This window comes from Athene cunicularia (assembly GCF_003259725.1).
Source record: "Athene cunicularia isolate RWA chromosome 2 unlocalized genomic scaffold, athCun1 chr2_part1, whole genome shotgun sequence".
In the NCBI taxonomy this organism is placed as follows: domain Eukaryota; kingdom Metazoa; phylum Chordata; class Aves; order Strigiformes; family Strigidae; genus Athene; species Athene cunicularia.
The window spans coordinates 95,565,688-95,582,831 of record NW_020799095.1 but is presented as its reverse complement, the minus strand read 5'-3'; the positions used below and the strand labels follow the sequence as shown (position 1 = coordinate 95,582,831).

The 17,144-nt window shown below is 34.3% G+C and overlaps 1 protein-coding gene across 2 annotated transcripts in view; it reads left to right on the top strand.

The window, feature by feature from the left end:
- Nucleotides 1–17,144, top strand: part of CDH7 (cadherin 7) — a 72,589-nt gene that overhangs the window by 37,541 nt on the left and 17,904 nt on the right. For both annotated transcript variants that reach the window (XM_026841759.1, XM_026841760.1), the window contains exons 4-6: nt 2,225–2,392; nt 3,679–3,866; nt 13,547–13,800. In XM_026841759.1, coding sequence (XP_026697560.1) covers nt 2,225–2,392; nt 3,679–3,866; nt 13,547–13,800 — 610 coding nt within the window. The remainder of the gene's footprint in view (nt 1–2,224; nt 2,393–3,678; nt 3,867–13,546; nt 13,801–17,144) is intronic.

Sequence of the window (17,144 nt, the reverse complement as noted above, 5' to 3'; positions counted from 1 at the left end):
ATTAATGTGGTCTCTTGGTTAATTAAATACATTTGGATTTTCTTGATCTTTTAATTTCTTATTCTTCAGAACAGATTATGAAAACCATGCATCTGAGCGATGTGCTAAACAGACATTGCTGGAATAGGAATTTTTATCTTCTTGTCAATCTGCCAGTTCCCTGGTCTGCTGCCTGTTGTCTTTCTGATCAAGGATAATTTCAGGATGCTGTGAACAATTTTTTTTGCAGGTGTTTGTTTTAGAAATGTCTAAATGTCACATTGCAAGATTTTCTAAAGTACAGATTTACAGCATGATCACGTCCCACTTTTACTTTTTAAACTGATGATTTTTTGTGGAAAATTTATCTTTCCTTTATTAATTTGAAGAAAGCACTGTGCTTCCTATCGTTATCTGATGTAATGTTTTGCTGCCACTTTCAAAACAAATTACTGGTGGGATTTTTTTTTTTTTTACAATTTCTATGAAATTTTGTGAATATTTTAAGCCACAAGACTCAACTTTTAATCCTCTGTAAGTTCAATAAACATTACCCGTTTTATTGTATCCTTTCATGAAGAGGGAAAATAAGATCCTGCTCTGCTCAGTTTAATTTGGTGTCTGAGCCTTCACTTACACCAACATGGAGAAGAGTTAAAATTTTCTTTTCAGAGATGGACAAAGTTGAAACAAAAGAGAAACAAACTATTTACCCTATTTATCATAAACAATCTGTGATGTGAATCAGACCTGAAACCCAATGACATGACCAAAAGGTCACACTCTAAGAACATCTAAATTTTCAGAAATAAGTACTCTAATTATCTTCGTATTGCAACAGATCTATCCTCAGCAAGGATATATAGAACTTTCTTTTTCCCCTCAATGAGTGTGCTTTACAGTGATTTTCCCCATCTCTCTCCCTCTTCATGTATATGTTTGCACAATGTATATTGTCATAATGACTGCAGACAGCCCTTGAACAATAATATGGTAGGTTTTGCTAAATCAAAATCTTTAAGGATTCAGTCTGAAATGTTTGCATACATTTTCACTTTGATGTGATACTCAGATTTCCTGTATGCATGATAATTAGCTTCCAAATGATTGGGTAATGTTGTCTGGCAATTTAGCTATGATAGAAAAACAAGCAGGCCAGAAAAAGCGATGTAGAAACAATAACATTATGGAATTGTATAGTAATTGTATTCTAACATGTTTTGTAAAACAGGTGACATAGTGCCAGAAAGTCTGTTTGTGAAATAAATGTTTCAACCCAGAAATGATTAACGGCAAGTCCTGCATTCATAAGGGAAGAAGGAAATAAAACTCTAACTAAACATTCAACAAATACCAGATGAAGAGATATGTGTCCCAATGTGCCTCTCCTTTATTTAGTTTGTTTATGTTTCCTATGCTGCTGACACTAAGTGCTGGTGGAGTAAATGGCTGCCTCTCTGGAAATCAGAGTTAGCGGCTGTACTGTGTACTGAACATGAAATATTCATAAAGTCATCACGTTTTGAGAAGGCATATTTATTTTTTGATCTATATCAACAGAACTGAAAGGATGAAACGTGGAGCTTTCTTGTGCTTTTCCTTTCAAATCAGTTCATTATAAATTGTATGCAGATTACCAAATGGATAACAAAAACTACTTCAGATATTACAGAATTTTCATTAATAAATCAAAAATCCCTTAATTGCACTAATGATTTAGAAATGGGTATTTTAAAGGGAAATATATGGTAAAATAAGGTAATTTCTTACACATGCAGAATATGGGCTGATATCAATATTAGTAAGAGTTAATGAAGTGAATGACTGTTCAAGACATTGTGAAATGAATATTGACCTTGGAATCTTAAAGAATATTCTGTTCTTCCTAGCTCTAAAAGAATGGGAAATCAAACACAGATCATATATCATCCAGGGAAGGGAGTGTTACTCAAGATATTATGAAGTCTGTAGTTCAGGGAGAAGATATTCAGAAAGAACAGTCATGGATGGCATTACCCAACGAATCTAATACTAAATAAAAATTGGTGGGTTTTGGCGACTACTTAAAATAAGTTTGCATTATGTGAGTTCAGCTCCTAGTCAAAACCCGTGACATTAGTGTTGAAGTTAATTACTTCCTCTCTTGTTGCAATCATTGATTTGCTACTACCATTTAAAGGCAGGCTCAGCATTCATGGTAACACATTTGTTTGTGCAAGCATTGACATATCTTGTCTTGCTGCAGGTATTATCAAGACTGCTCTTCCAAATATGGATAGAGAAGCCAAGGACCAATACCTACTAGTTATTCAAGCAAAGGACATGGTTGGGCAGAATGGTGGATTATCAGGGACAACATCTGTAACTGTCACTCTGACTGATGTTAATGACAACCCACCCCGCTTCCCACGAAGTAGGTTATTTTGTAAAAATATTATTTGTAATATTATTTCTAAACATTGATATTTTATTTACACATCATGCTATTTCTAAACAAAGAATAAAAGCACGCAGCTTCTATGTTAAGTACTTTGAGAATCACTGAAAACAAGGTTAATTATTATTACTATTATTATTATTACTACATTGGAAGAATGTTTTGTCTTTACCTAATATGTTTCAGATGAGTTGAAATGATGTACAGCAGGTGCATGTTAAATATAACAAAGATACACGTTAATAGTTATTTATCTCTTGCCAGTTGGACATCAGGATACATTGTTCTGTAACTTGACTCTTAGTCCTTCATATTCCTTTGACATTTTAGCAGGATTTCTCTTGTGCACACAGTGTTTCCTAAGGAATTAATCACAGAAGATATGGAAAGTCATCTTCCCTCCATTTACTTTCTTTGACAAAAGTGGCTCTCTTCCTATCCAAAAAAAAAGGAGTACATGGTTATACGCACAAACCTGAAGAGCTCAGTTTATTAATAGCATTCTGTCTGGAATGCTTTTTTCTTAACAACAACAACAACAAAAAGTCCTTGCTAAGTAGAATTAAAATAATGTGAAGAATATATTCATGTCCACTCCAGCCTCACTTCCAATGATATAAAAAATACATCTATTTCAAGCCACCAACTGCTTGAATAAATAATAGAATAACTGAAGTTATTTTTGAAGGTGAGGGTGTTATTGGCTACAGGCTGGACTCAGATACCCTTTCCACAGCGTATATATCATTTTCTACTTGAATTAAAAAGCTGGAATTTTCAAGAATTCAGATGGTGTACTTACTGTTAAAGAAATGAATATATATCAGTTTCTAGTCAGATTGCAAACTGCCTAATCAAGACACACAGCTATAAAAGAATGAGTTTGTATTGATATTATTTTACTTACTTGCTTTTTTCCCTCTTTTGTGAAAAAAAAAAAAAAAAAAAAAAAAAAAAAGTAAAGTATTTTCTGCAATGGAACTCTGTAGCAGGCATTCACCTCATGATTTGCACTTAAGTTTTGCATCTTTTCCTTTCACTTCTCTCATCGTAGGAAGAAATTGTGCCCATAGTACTTAGCGTCCATTACAAAGAAAACCTAGCAAAAAAAAGCCAATTCTATTTTAAAAATATATTCTGTTAGACCAAATAAATATTCAAGTACATGATTTAAAGGAAGGAAGATTTTATGAGGGCTAATTATTTTTCTTTACCTACAGCCCCACAGGACTCCAATTTAATTACATTTTCAAATTTCACAGGATCATATCAATACAATGTCCCAGAGTCTTTGCCAGTGGCTTCTGTGGTGGCCAGAATAAAAGCTGCAGATGCAGATGTGGGACCTAATGCTGAAATGGAGTATAAGATTGTGGATGGTGATGGTTTAGGAGTATTCAAAATTTCTGTTGACAAAGACACCCAGGAGGGAATCATAACAATTCAGAAGGTAAGTCTGATTTTTCTCACTGATTCTGTTTAGATCTGTGCAAGATGAGGGCAGGTAATGAGAGCATGGGTTTTTGTTTCCAAGAGCCTTATCTGATGTAAAATTTCCATTGGCATATTTCATCGTGACTTCAGTATGCATGTGTGTGTGTGATTTTGAGCTTTTTAATGACTTAGAGTGAAAGTTCTGGTGGGGTTTTTTTTGGCAATAGCTGTATTGTTTTGATGAGTGTTTTGTTTCTTTTTAAAGCTCCTGAACATACAAGTTTGAATGGGAGTTCAAGATATAATCTCTTTTTTTCTTGTATTAAAATGTGAAAATCTATCTTACATTAAAAATGTAACCTCCAATACGATATACAAAATGGTTCTGAAATGTATTTAAAAAAAATAAAACCCCACCACCTAATTGTCTTTGGCTGATATTGTTCTATTCAGGAGGCTCACATTGCTAATGTTAAAACTATGTATCAGTAAGAATAGTTGTTTTACAAGATAATATATTATTAAAAAATATTTCCAATAAATGGAAATATTTATGTAAATACTTTTTCTTCTTAGCATTCTATATGTACAGTTAGAAAAATAACATTTTAAAATTGAAAAATCATGTTTAAATAAAAAATATTAAACCTCAGAAACACATATTAAAGAGTATTCTTTTTTTAAAAAAAGTGTGCTGAAATATTTTATAAGAAAATTTAAATTCTGAGGAGAACAAAAAAACCTCAGCACCTTAGACAGAAGAATCTGTTTTCATATAATTTCATACTCTTAATGTGTGAACGCTTAGCAATGACAATACTGAATCCATGGCCCTAACTCTGCTAAACATTTTAATACCCCCTAAAATGTGGAAATGATTTGATGTTTTAGAATATGTGTAAGTTCCTGAAGTAGGAGCTATGTTTGTGGTTAATATAATTCCATTGCAGATTTTTCTTCCCTATATAGTTTTTAATCTCTGCAAACTTCACTTACCAGTTGTGGGGTATTTTGTTTGGTTTGGGTTTTTTTTCCTCCTCTGGTGCATCAAATCCTTTCTAAAGCAATATAAAGCTTTCCTCTTTGAAATAATTTAATATTGCATAATGTTGTAAAGTAATGGGCTAATTCTCTGATGCCTTGGACACCTGCTGAGAGCTAGTAAGCATCCGTAGATGTCACAGCAAACGGAGAATGTTCAGCAACCTTGAAAGATCAGGCTCTAATATGTGTAATGTGAATCATCCTTTTTCAAGGCAAAGACATCCATCTTAAGCTTCTTGCAAACTGTGCTAATTTCTGCTTAGCACGTTTGAAATACAAGTGATGAAAAGTTAGTTTTCTCTTTGTTCAACAGCCAAATTTAGTGAGGCTCCTTCAGTTTGCTTAAAAAAGTTTTTAAGCAAAGATGTGGAAGAAATATACTTATCCTAGAGAGAGAGAGCATCTATCAGTGCCACAGTCATCAATGTTGAATCAGTCGGGAGATTCAGCTTCTAATTTGAGAACTGATGAGTTCATTTTAATTTTTAGTATGCTTCTGTCGTCATGTTGTTTGTTCCTGAAATATCCTTATTCCAGTGTTGCACAGTGGACCAAATAATTGTCATTTATTGTTTCTGTAATCACTTTAGCTGGGGAGCTGAACTGGACTTTTCAGTACCAAACATTTATCCTGAGAAGTGCTCTATGAAATAGCTATTAGACTACATTAAAAAGGCTACAAATTTTTCAACTGATGAAATGCATCAATTTACTAATCATTTTTAAATCAAATGCTGCTATATTTCACACAAGAAAACAGACATTTTTGTCTGCAGTGTTAGAACTTTTCTCTCATTTTCCTACTGTTACTGACTTTCTTTCCTGTTATACCCAAAAGTGAGTCCCCATGCTGGGTGCCCTTAACTCTTCATTTGCACTCCAGGGAACTTGATGCCTTGTTCAAGGCTGAAAGATTCTCCCTGTCAACCCAGCAGAAAACATTGGCTAGGAGGGAAGAAAGTAAAGGAAGAGCTCAAGCACAGTGATTACGGGCAACTGTACCTTGTGCTTCTCTGGAGAACAAGTACATAAAAGACCATTAATGACAGTGTATGCAGGTTAAAAGGGCTTCAACCAGTGAACCTTAGCTGCCAGACCACTGTGGAGTTGGGCAGAGGTTACCCCTGCATGATAATGTGTGCTTCTTAGCAAGGAATCAGGGAAGAAATGAAGTCTGTAGCCTGGAATCTGCCCAAACATTTTGCTAACCAGCACGTGACATTCTGTACACCTCCAAGTGCAATTAGCTCTCTCCTTTTCATGCTCCTGAAATCATCTGAGGCATTGAGAAATAGCTCAACCTTCAAATGCCTGCCCATCATTTTAAACTTGTGTGTATTTATATGCTCAGATGACATGTCTGTGTACACATCAAGCAGTAAAATGACAAGGCAAAGTTTTCTGAAAAGGCAAGATTTGGTTCTAAATGCAAATGCGTGCTTTAGCTTTGCATACTTGTGCTACAATCGTACATATAAATCAGCAGGCTGGCCATGAAAATCACTGCCAGTATATCTGAGCAGCTGAAGGCACCACTCCGTTCATTTTTGTGCTGGGTGTTTTGGAGAAAGTTTGGCATCTGGTTGTCAGTGTTCCACACACAAACCAACTATTTTACATTCTGTTTTTAGAAGAATAACTGTTTTGAGACAATTTGAAAAGTTGACTTTCTCACTAAAAACTAATACATTTTTTAACATATAAGGAGCACCAAGTAAAAACCCCGTTTTCATTTAAAAAAAAAAAAAAAAGAGAGAGAGAAGTGAGATTTAAGAATTCAGTGAGCAAAGCAGGATTTTTGTATGCTCCAATTAGAATATGGAAGAAAAAAAAAAAAAAAGCTCAACGATCAGCAAAAATTGGAGTTACTTGTATATAAGTTGGGGAAAATGATCTTTTCTTAAAAAGAGAGATACCAAGAATTGTGATGTTAGAAAAAAATGTTCAATGCCTAGGTATTTCCCAAGATTGCTTGTGTATAATGGAATTGACTAATACATATATTGATTTGAAAGCTGCAAAATTGATGAATGATATTCAGGTATGTTTAATTTTTGGTTTGATTTGGTTTTTTTCCATGCACATTTGAACACATTTCTTCTCTGCACCCTATGTCACAGAGAATTCGAGACATTAAAAGTCAGCAGAAGAAAATACATGTGGTTTTAATCTGACAGTGCTATTCATTGAAATATGGAGTGTATTCTTCCCTCATTTATATCTCTTGTTCATTGCTAAATCCAGATATCTCTTTGGCTTGCATAGTTTATTTAGGACAATTTTTTCTCTATACAATTTGAAAACAGTGCTATTTTTCAAATAGTTCTGCTCATAGTTTTTATAGCCATGGCTGGGGGTTACATGTTCCTGAACATGTTAGTACTGTTGCTGCCTGGTGTCTAATGTCAGTACATACTAGCTACTAGACTAAACCTTGGTTCAGGGTAACATTTTGACAATAGACTGGCACTCATAATACCTCCCTTGACCATATGTAATCAAACAAGGGCGGAATACTTTCTCTGTATTTTTATCCTCTTGGTTGTTATCCCTCCAAAGAGTAGAGTAGGTTTGTACTACCTTATGCAGCACAACTAAGGAGCATACATGCCATACCACTGTACAAAATTTGCTACTATATGGTTTTTCACATACTTGTGACACCTTATTTTATTTTGTCCAGGTTAGGATGTTTGAATCAGGATTGAATGACATGTGAAATTCATGTATTCCAGTAAGTTTCTTAAATTCAAGAAAAAAGAACCAAAAAACCCCCTAAAAAAAACAACCCCAAATTTTCAAAATATTCTTTGGTATAAGGACTAATTTTTCTTCATGAATTTGTGGCTTAAATAATAAGAGGCTAAATCTGATTTTTTTGGTGATATCAGCAAAGCTAGAATTTCAACATATGACAGGAGTTATTAAAACCAGTATTGAACCATTTACTTGGTTATTTGCACTAAAAAATCTACTATTGGCACTAAAAAAGTCTACTTCTTCTGTAATACGTTAACTGAATTGACTGAATTCATATGCAAAAGTTTTATCCAGCGTGTATATAGGATGGTATATCAAAGTGTGTAAGTTGTTTAGGATGCCATACTCTTGCTTCCAACGTGCAATAGGATATGAAAAACGCTAGACGATAAACTTTATTTTCCAGAAGCTGGTATAAACGACAAGTAAATGGGACCCATAAATACAGTGCAGAGCAGTATTCTCAGCTTATAGGAATGGTGGGAAAGTGGTGGAAAAACTAGTGAAGGTCTTTTCCTCTAAACTGCTATGTCCATACAATTTCTTGCCTAGTAGTTTCAAGTCAGTGTGGAAACCTGGAAACCTTCCTGTTTTTTTTTCTTGTCCCAATTTCTCTTTTATTAAATAATGATAATAAATAAATGAAAAGATCTTGCTTGTCAAAAGAAAGAGAATAAAGCTCTATTTTTATCTCGTACAGAGCAGTCTAAAGATACCACCTACTCAAACTTTGTACTAGAGTTCTGATGTTGCACGTAAAGAGAGAGTTTGGCTATTCTCCATCCCATAGACACACTCTATGTAGTGAATTCCCAAGTAAAGCTAAATTAGATGTGTAAATTACTTTAAAGCAGGATTTAGGAAAACATTGATCTTAGGTGATCTTTTCAGGGAAGAAAAAAAAAAAAAAAAGTCTTGTACAGTTTTGAAAAGGAATTGGGCATTTATATTTCTTAGAAGTATTTGAAAATTTTATCCTGGTTCACTCTGTGACTCAGTTTTCCATCTGTAGAGTAGGATCAATTCCTTCCTGTGGTTTCATTTGTGATTTACATTCTGCTATCAATGCTCTGTTAGTAAGGACTCAGATCATTTGCATAGCTACATTTCACAGTGGTGAGGGTGTTTGGAAGAAAAGTGTAATTTTTCTGAATATATTGGAGTTTTAAAAAAATGTGTTGGATTTGTCTCTGCAGTAGCAACCTTAGAATTGAAGAAATGTTCTGGAAGTGAATGAAGATCCATACATTTAATACAACAAATTCTGAAGTGTCCATGCAAACCTATGTGTGTATGATTTCAAAGTCAATTCAGGTTGACTATTCACAGAATCCTGATTGTAATCAAATCTTGGCTTCACTTTCTAAGTAAAATACATACACAAGACCATATATTTTTTTTTAGTTTCCGAAGCACTAGTCCTAAAAATAGTGTACTGAAACAGGCATCATATAAGTACAGATCTCACTTTATTCACAAACTTGCAATTTATAGTTAGACTTCAGTAATAATTATAGCTTACTAGCAAACATCTTAAGATAAAAACCTGATATATGATCTGTATACAACTACACTTTTATCAAATACTTGGTGCTTAAAGTAGTAATGGTAATTTAATAATAAAAAAGGCTGCAACGTATATTTTTATTATAGATTTTTTGAAGGTTATAAGATCTGATTGAAGACACTTTGAAATCTGTGGAGAGATTTTAGTGAACTTAAGTGAAAAAAAAAAAAAAAAAAAAAAATGTAGCAAGTGATGAGCATTAAGATTTTCCATGGTACAGTTCTTGCTCTCTTTGCCTTCATTTCTCCCTCCAATACATGGTCCTGCCATCAATATCACCAACCAATTTGAATATTAGAGGGCAAAATGTGAAAATAGTGTTTCTATGTTTCTTACAGAAATTGACTGCTAAGAGATTATTCTAAAACCTGAGTTTGTTCTAAGAGTAATACTTGCAAATACGAAAATGGGGTGTTTATATGTATTTTTTTTGAGCACAACCCCTTTTTATTACTGTTAACATTTCATGTTTTTTGGTTTGGTTTGGTTTGGGTTTTTTTAGCTAGAAAATTTTCTTTCAGTTCTATATTAGAGTTTGCAATGTAAGAACTTGAGGCTTCCATGATTTCTTTCAGAGATAATGTGCATTTGTTTGATGTACAGTAGTTTTCAATATAAAAACTTAACAGGATTTAAAAATGGGATTTTCACCTCTGAAAAGTACATTATTGCAAAGTTATCATACAATAAAAAATGAGCATTATAAAAATGGGCTTCCTGTGAATGATAACTTCATATCTAGCCTCTGTAATATAGGTGACTTGTTTTGTAATTTGCCTCAGACAGGGTAAAAGTATCACCCCTTAAAAGAAAAATTTAAAAAAGAAAAAAAGACACTCACAAACCCCCCAAAGGAATGGATCCTGCACAGGATCTAATCAGGTAACACTAATGAACAGATATTAATGAAGCTGTTAAGATCTATTAACTGTCCTGAAGGACTGAAGTATTCATTGCCCATTTAACCTTCAACACTAAGGAAGTGATTTGTAGTCTGTTGACTTGGTACTCCATTACTGGCATCTTGTGCTTTTGTTATAGCAGGACATAATGAATGCATGATCTGAAGGCCAGTTAAATAATGCTCTCTGTATAACTGACAACAGTGATAATTAGATAAGAAGAAACAAACCAGGAAATCCTTTCTGTTCACTTTTTCAGTCTTTCATTAGTGTCAGTAGTATGTAATGTCTTCATTATATTATCCATGAATTGTTGAAACATTTCCACCAGGTCAAAAACTCTTGCATACTAATCATGTTTTAGAGATTTTGTTTATCTTCCCAGATTATATTCTGCCTCAAACCCTGGCACTTGTGTATTCATCACAGTTATTTGTGGATGTGTGTCTTAAAAAACAGACTGAGAATGATGACTGTAGATTTTGTAGACACTGTCACACCCCACAGGAGTCAGACTCTGCTACAAAGAACTATAATACGATATAACTGCCCCTGTATAACACAATAGCATTTGATGTTGTAAAACTCCTTTGCCAATACATACTTCCCCTCTTCTAAACACCAGCTGTTCCCTACTGCATATATAGACACATCAGATTATTCATTTACTTATTTTTCATTATAAAGGACCCTTATATCTTTTGGAAACTATCAGCAGTGTTGGGAACCAGAAAAAATCGTGGAGCAGGATTCATATTGCTGAAAGCAGATGTTTACTTCTTCCAGATATTGAGACTCCCTTACTAGTGGCTGGTGAAAATCAGGCATTTATAAGTAGACCAGCTGATTTCTTCCCTAGAAGAATTTTACTAAACTCACAGTAAGCACCATATGGTGATTTTCTCAGACGTACATGGCTAAGTTAGGGAAGGTGAAACGTGCTCTTAGTAAGCAAGACTGTTTAGAATGTGCATCTACACCATCATTAGTTTTGCATCCTTCTCTATGAGGAAATACCTTTTTAACGGATGTGGGGTTTATGTGTTCCTTACTACTCTAACTCTCCTGTAATCCAGTCAAATAGAGAATTATCTCTTTTTACACTACAGGAATGAAATACAACGATTTTAAATTGTGTGTCAGCCCTTGTGATAAACATTCACATGGAAAACACATTTTTATGATTTCAATTATTAAAGTTCTCCTTTAGTCTTCTTTAATCAGTATAGAAACATGGGAATGTCTTAAAAAATAATTTAAATAGTATTTCTTCATTATTGTGCTTAGTCTGTTCAAATTAAACCATATAATTTGTCCAATTACATATATTGTGCTCTATGCACTTTCTCTATTAAATCATATTTTTCATATTTTTTTCTTAGATATTACTGTGGTGTTGATGTTAGCATATCATAAGAAGCTATCTTGTCTGTAGTCTCATGACATATTTCCATGTGTTTGGTTAACTACTGCTGTAATCTCAGTAATTCAATTTCAAGAGATATTACTGATTAATAAGAATGAATTATCCTTCCCTTCTCTGCTACATATTTTTGTACATTTTTACTGAAAAAATGCTGTTTGCTAAAGGCTCACTTTTTTTTTTTTTTTTTTTTTTTTTTTTTTAGCACACAGGTTATCATTTCTTTAGTTAATATGATATTTTATTGGAAAATGAGAAGTCTTAAGATATTTGTGTGCTTGGTTGTCTTCTTATTAACCTTGCTGCGTATATCAGTTGCTTAATTGTTATCACCATACAGTTCTGAGAGATTTTTCATCACCCTAACACTACATTACATTTGCATTATGGCTGTGAGGTTTGATTTATAGCACACATATTTACTTCAAATATAAAACAAAAATTAAACTAAAACCAATTAAACACGCTTTAGCAATAAATACTGACCAGTTGTATCCAGTATAATGACCAGTATTCAGACAATTTCTCTTTTATGGCATATCTGGTTTGGAGAGCTCCCATGTCTGGTTTGGAGATGCTACAGCTCTGATTCAGTTTAAGAAGTAAGCACTTGCTTAACATGAGGATCACATGTATTCTTGTTTGGAGAAGTCTTTTGCTGCCACACAGAGTTTATAGAAGTTCAGTACCTTTCTGAGTGTTGCAATTAATTTTTCATTTTTAAATCTAGACTGTTTACAGCTGTTTTATAGCATCAGCATAAGCTGATTTTAAGATGCTCATTTGGGATTTTTCCTGCTGTAAATGGATGGAGAACTTAGACCCTTGCATTTGTAGGTCAACAAATATTTGTTTCACCTCTGCTGCTCCTCTGAGTGAGGAAGGAACATTTTGCAGATGTCAGATTATGTTGCAAGCACATTTCAAAACTTTATGTTGTATTCAGAATCAGAAATGCAGAATAGATATTTTAATCGGTTTTATACAGTTAGAATTAAAGTGTGAAAATATAGTTGAGTAACCAGACTGCAGTTTTATAAATGCTTGGGTCTTTTGTTGCTCTCCTTAACGATTAACTTAGAACAGCAAAGGCACAGTTATCCAGGCACTTGGTGCAAGCTGACAACCTAAGAATATAGATATAGTGTAAATGGTGCTAATATTAACATGAGGCTTTCTTTCCAGAATTGCTTGTAAGGTAAAATGCCTTTTTGCCTCCAAAATAATTTTCTTCATAGGACTGTCCTCCAGATTACAGATATCCCATTAACTGTGGGACGTAACTTTTAATTCTAATGCAGTATTTATTCCAAAAGAAACTATACTGTCATCAAAGAAAATTAAAGCAGAATGAAAGTGGAAAAAATAATATGCATTATTTTTAATAAGAAAACAAAACAAAACAATATCCAGACTGCATTTCAGTATAAAATATTGTCATCTAAGCAATGTAGTTTAACTGATTGCCACATTTTCTACACAAATTTATACAAAGCTTGAAGTAATAATCAATTAGTCAATCCCAATGTTATGCAAAAAAACCCCAAACCCCACAGTTTTCTGAATGAAATGTTTTTGCCAGTGAAATATATTTGAGTTCTTATGTCTGGGTAGTATGGCAAATTGTACCTGACATTACCTTAGATAAAATATGAGTAAGAAAAAAATAAGTATTCATTCACTATGATGAAACAATGGGAGAGAATTTTGTCTTCACAAAAGTCACGGAAAGATTTTCCATTAACTCAGAGAATTCTTTCATTCACAGTGTAGAACTACCTTTATTGTTAAAGTCATTGGGGAATATTCACTAGCAAGACACTGTGAATAGTGTTTTGAGAAAGCTAAAAAATGAGCCATCAACTATGCACTGCCAATCAAAAGTGCTGGCTGGATACAACTGGGGAAGTTCATTTTGTACTTACTGACAGTTTTAAGTGAAAAAGTTTTACAGCAACATCACTGGATAATGAAATTTCCAAATAACTTTACCTGTATAGGAGCTGGATTTTGAAGCTAAAACAAGCTATACCCTGAGGATAGAAGCAGCCAATATGCATGTTGACCCTCGTTTCCTGAGTCTGGGACCCTTCAGTGATATGACAACAGTGAAGATCATCGTAGAAGATGTTGATGAACCACCTGTGTTTACTTCACGTTTGTACTCCATGGTGGTGTCTGAAGCAGCAAAGGTTGGCACTATCATTGGAACTGTAGCAGCCCATGATCCTGATGCCTCAAGTAGTCCTGTCAGGTAATGATAAAATCTTTTAAATGTTTATTTATTTTGCATTTATATTGAAATTATTCATTTTGTTGTGGGAGGGGTTTTGGTTACACTGAAAGTAATTAGGTTTTTTCCTTGAAGAGGGAGATTGAGGTGTTCTAGGGGTTTGCATATTTTGACTTTTATACTTCTGAACTGCAGAAACTTTGAAAAAAGTAATATAATTCAATCTCTGTAAAGCGAAGAAGAAAAGATACCATTTTGTGATTTCAAAGAAAAAACCTCTCACATAGTATTCATATTTATTTCTCTCTAAGTATAGGAAAAGTCTATTATTATCTACAACAAGTTATGTTCTCTTAAATCAACCAGGACCAAAAAATATATACAATATATATATGTGTGTGTCTCCGTGCGCATAATGATTCATATCATGCATGTGCTATGCACAAGAATGTAATAGCATATAGACTCTTGCATGGCAAACCAGAGCTGAGGTCCCACGGAAAAATCAAAAAATTAGAAAAAACTCTTTACATGAGAGAAATGGATAGAACAAGACACATCCTGTCCTAATCAAGATGGTTAAAGGAAATAATCTTTTGTAAACTCAGCTGCAGACAAATATCTTCCATTCAAATGAGAAGATATGAGCACTAGAGATGCATGAAAACTGTCAAGTGTCTCTTCCTTTTTCTTCAGTGTGTGAAGAACAAGTCTTTCACAATCCAATGCCCAGGATCATAAAAAAACCCCATAAGAAAACACAATGTCTTGAACTTATGCCTCCATGTATCTGAGGTTGTTGCAGTTAAGGAGGGAATTAATTTGGTGAGAGATGAATCCCCTTGCATTCTAGCTTGTCTTCAGAGATTAGAGGGGCGAGGGGCAGCTGGACTTAGCTCTTAATAGGTATGCCAATTGGGGCCATAACTACAGGCCTGACACCAGATGCACAAACAGTCCGTTTGCTGTAGGTCTGGTTGCATTCAAGAGAAGGAATCAGATTCATGAATAGTACTGTTTATTCTTATGCAACATCTACAGATTCTTTGAAATTGCCTACAGTAAATTTATCAACTGCAGGTTGGCTCTATAGCACTACACAAAAGAAAAATTATTGCAGTCACACCCATTTAATTCCCAGGTAATCATTCTGTGTGGTTGAGGGCTCAAATCTTAACAAAAAGCATCCCTTTGGGTGTGTGTGGGTGTGTGTGTGTGTGTGTGTCAGGTGTGGGGCAAGGAGCACAAACCTGTCGATCTGGGCTTATTTGGTGTCAGATTATCGTCCCTCAAAATTAGCTACAAGCTTGGGGTAGTATTTATCTTAATATGTATGGGGGTGGGGAGTGGGGACTGTAGTCAAGCCATTTTCTTTTGAGTAATGACACAGCACATTCCTTGGTTCGAAGGCAGCAGCTGTTTTTTGTGGGAAAAAGGAAGGAGGATGAAAAAAAAGGCTGGCTGGCTACTGCAATAATTATCCCTTGAAAGAAAAGGGTAGAACAGGAGATAAATCTGTCCTTGAGATAAGTGAAAGAATGAGACTGCGCGGCCTACACCTCGCTTTGCGTTCCTCCTTGACGCCATGACAAACACAAATCACTGGATCTCCATCCTGTCCTGTGTTTGTTCTGGGCACCATGTATCAAGGAAATCTGCATTTTACAGATTTTTCACTGTTTTGCTTTTTTCAAGCTTCCAACACCTAACAAAAGTCAAATCTCAATGGTAAAGGCTCCCCACCTTGGTTAAACCAGTAACCAGACTGGTTAAAACTAGAGTTACTTGTTACTTTTCTTATACAGAATAGTAATATTAATTGTCAAAGGAACATGCAAAGGATCTAGAGGGTAATACTTCTGACTCAGGAATTTTGTGAACTTAAACATCTGCAGGAGGAGGAACACATAACTAAAAGTTAGTACTAAGTTTCATTTGTTATTATTTTTCATTTAGGGCATAGATAGAAAAGAATTTTACAGGTACAAAACTTGTTTCGATGTCATATTTTTTGATGATGTTAAATTTTTACTTGCATGCATTGAAGATTATCTTGGGACCTTAGTGTAGTTCTGTAATTTCTAAAGCAGCAGTCCTAAGTTGTAAAAATAAAGCATATGTTTCACTCCTAGAGGTGACATAAATGTTCTCTCTCTCTCTTTCATTATATTTGCAACATATTCAAAATAGATGATTCCTATAATGTATAAACAAGTCCTAGATGGATGGTTGGCATGGGTTTCCTTGTGAAATTTATCTTTGCTGAGCTCTTTCATTGCTGTGGCAGTGTTTTCTGGCACTGATGTTAACATCTGGTGTATAATGTCTGGTTTAGCAGAATCGTGTAGGGTAGGATTAAATCCAGTTCCATAAATGAATTCTCCATGCTCAGAATGCTTCTGACTCCTGTGTAAACATAAGGATGAGTTATTGGCCTTGATCTGGTTAATTTTTACAATTCCAGCATAAAATGTAGTTAGATCACCAGCTCAACTAACATCCTGAAGATTTCTTCTGCTTCGAAGTTGTTTGGAATTTGAGAGGGGAAAAAAAAAAAAAAAGAAACTTAGTGAGGGTTTATCTATACACTTATGAACCTGCTATGTACATTATTGGGGATACTCACAGATCATGTAATTTAAAGCTGTCCTGCATTTGCTATGATATACATCAGAGACAGATTCACCTAAAATTGTAATGTATTGAGGAGGATTAATGCATAATACTTTCCATGATCTATTTAAGAAGTTTAAAGTATTAATCTGTACATAACTATTCCAAATTCCAAACAGTGGTTTATATTGATTAAAAATTAGTTTGCTTACAATTCAGATAATGTTGAAACTACAAGATTGGTCACAATTAAAACTTTAACAATACTGGGGGGGAAATAATAAATATTTTGAAAATAAGAGGTTATCTCATATGGACCAGAGAACTACTAATGTTTGAACTAGGTTAAATAAGGGATTTAAAACTCCTGCAGCTCAAAGATTTTCAAGTATTAATGGCTGAAAGGAATTAAAAGATTAAAAATATTTATAATTTTTTTTTAGAATATGAATATGCATACAGTTGTAAATAAGGTAAGGGAAACAACTTGTTTCCTATGAATAAAAATAATTTTTCGTCTTGCTTCATAAGAATCTGTCATCCAAATTATAGAACTTGATTGCTCGGCCTCCCTCCCTCCCTCCTTCTTCACTCCTTCCTTTCCTTTCTTTCCTTTTTCCACACTTCCTTTCTTTCCTTTTCTTCTTCTTCCTCCCTTCCCTTCTTCACTTCTTCCCCATTTCCCTTCCCCATTTCCCTTCCCCATTTCCCTTCCCCATTTCCCTTCCCCATTTCCCTTCCCCATTTCCCTT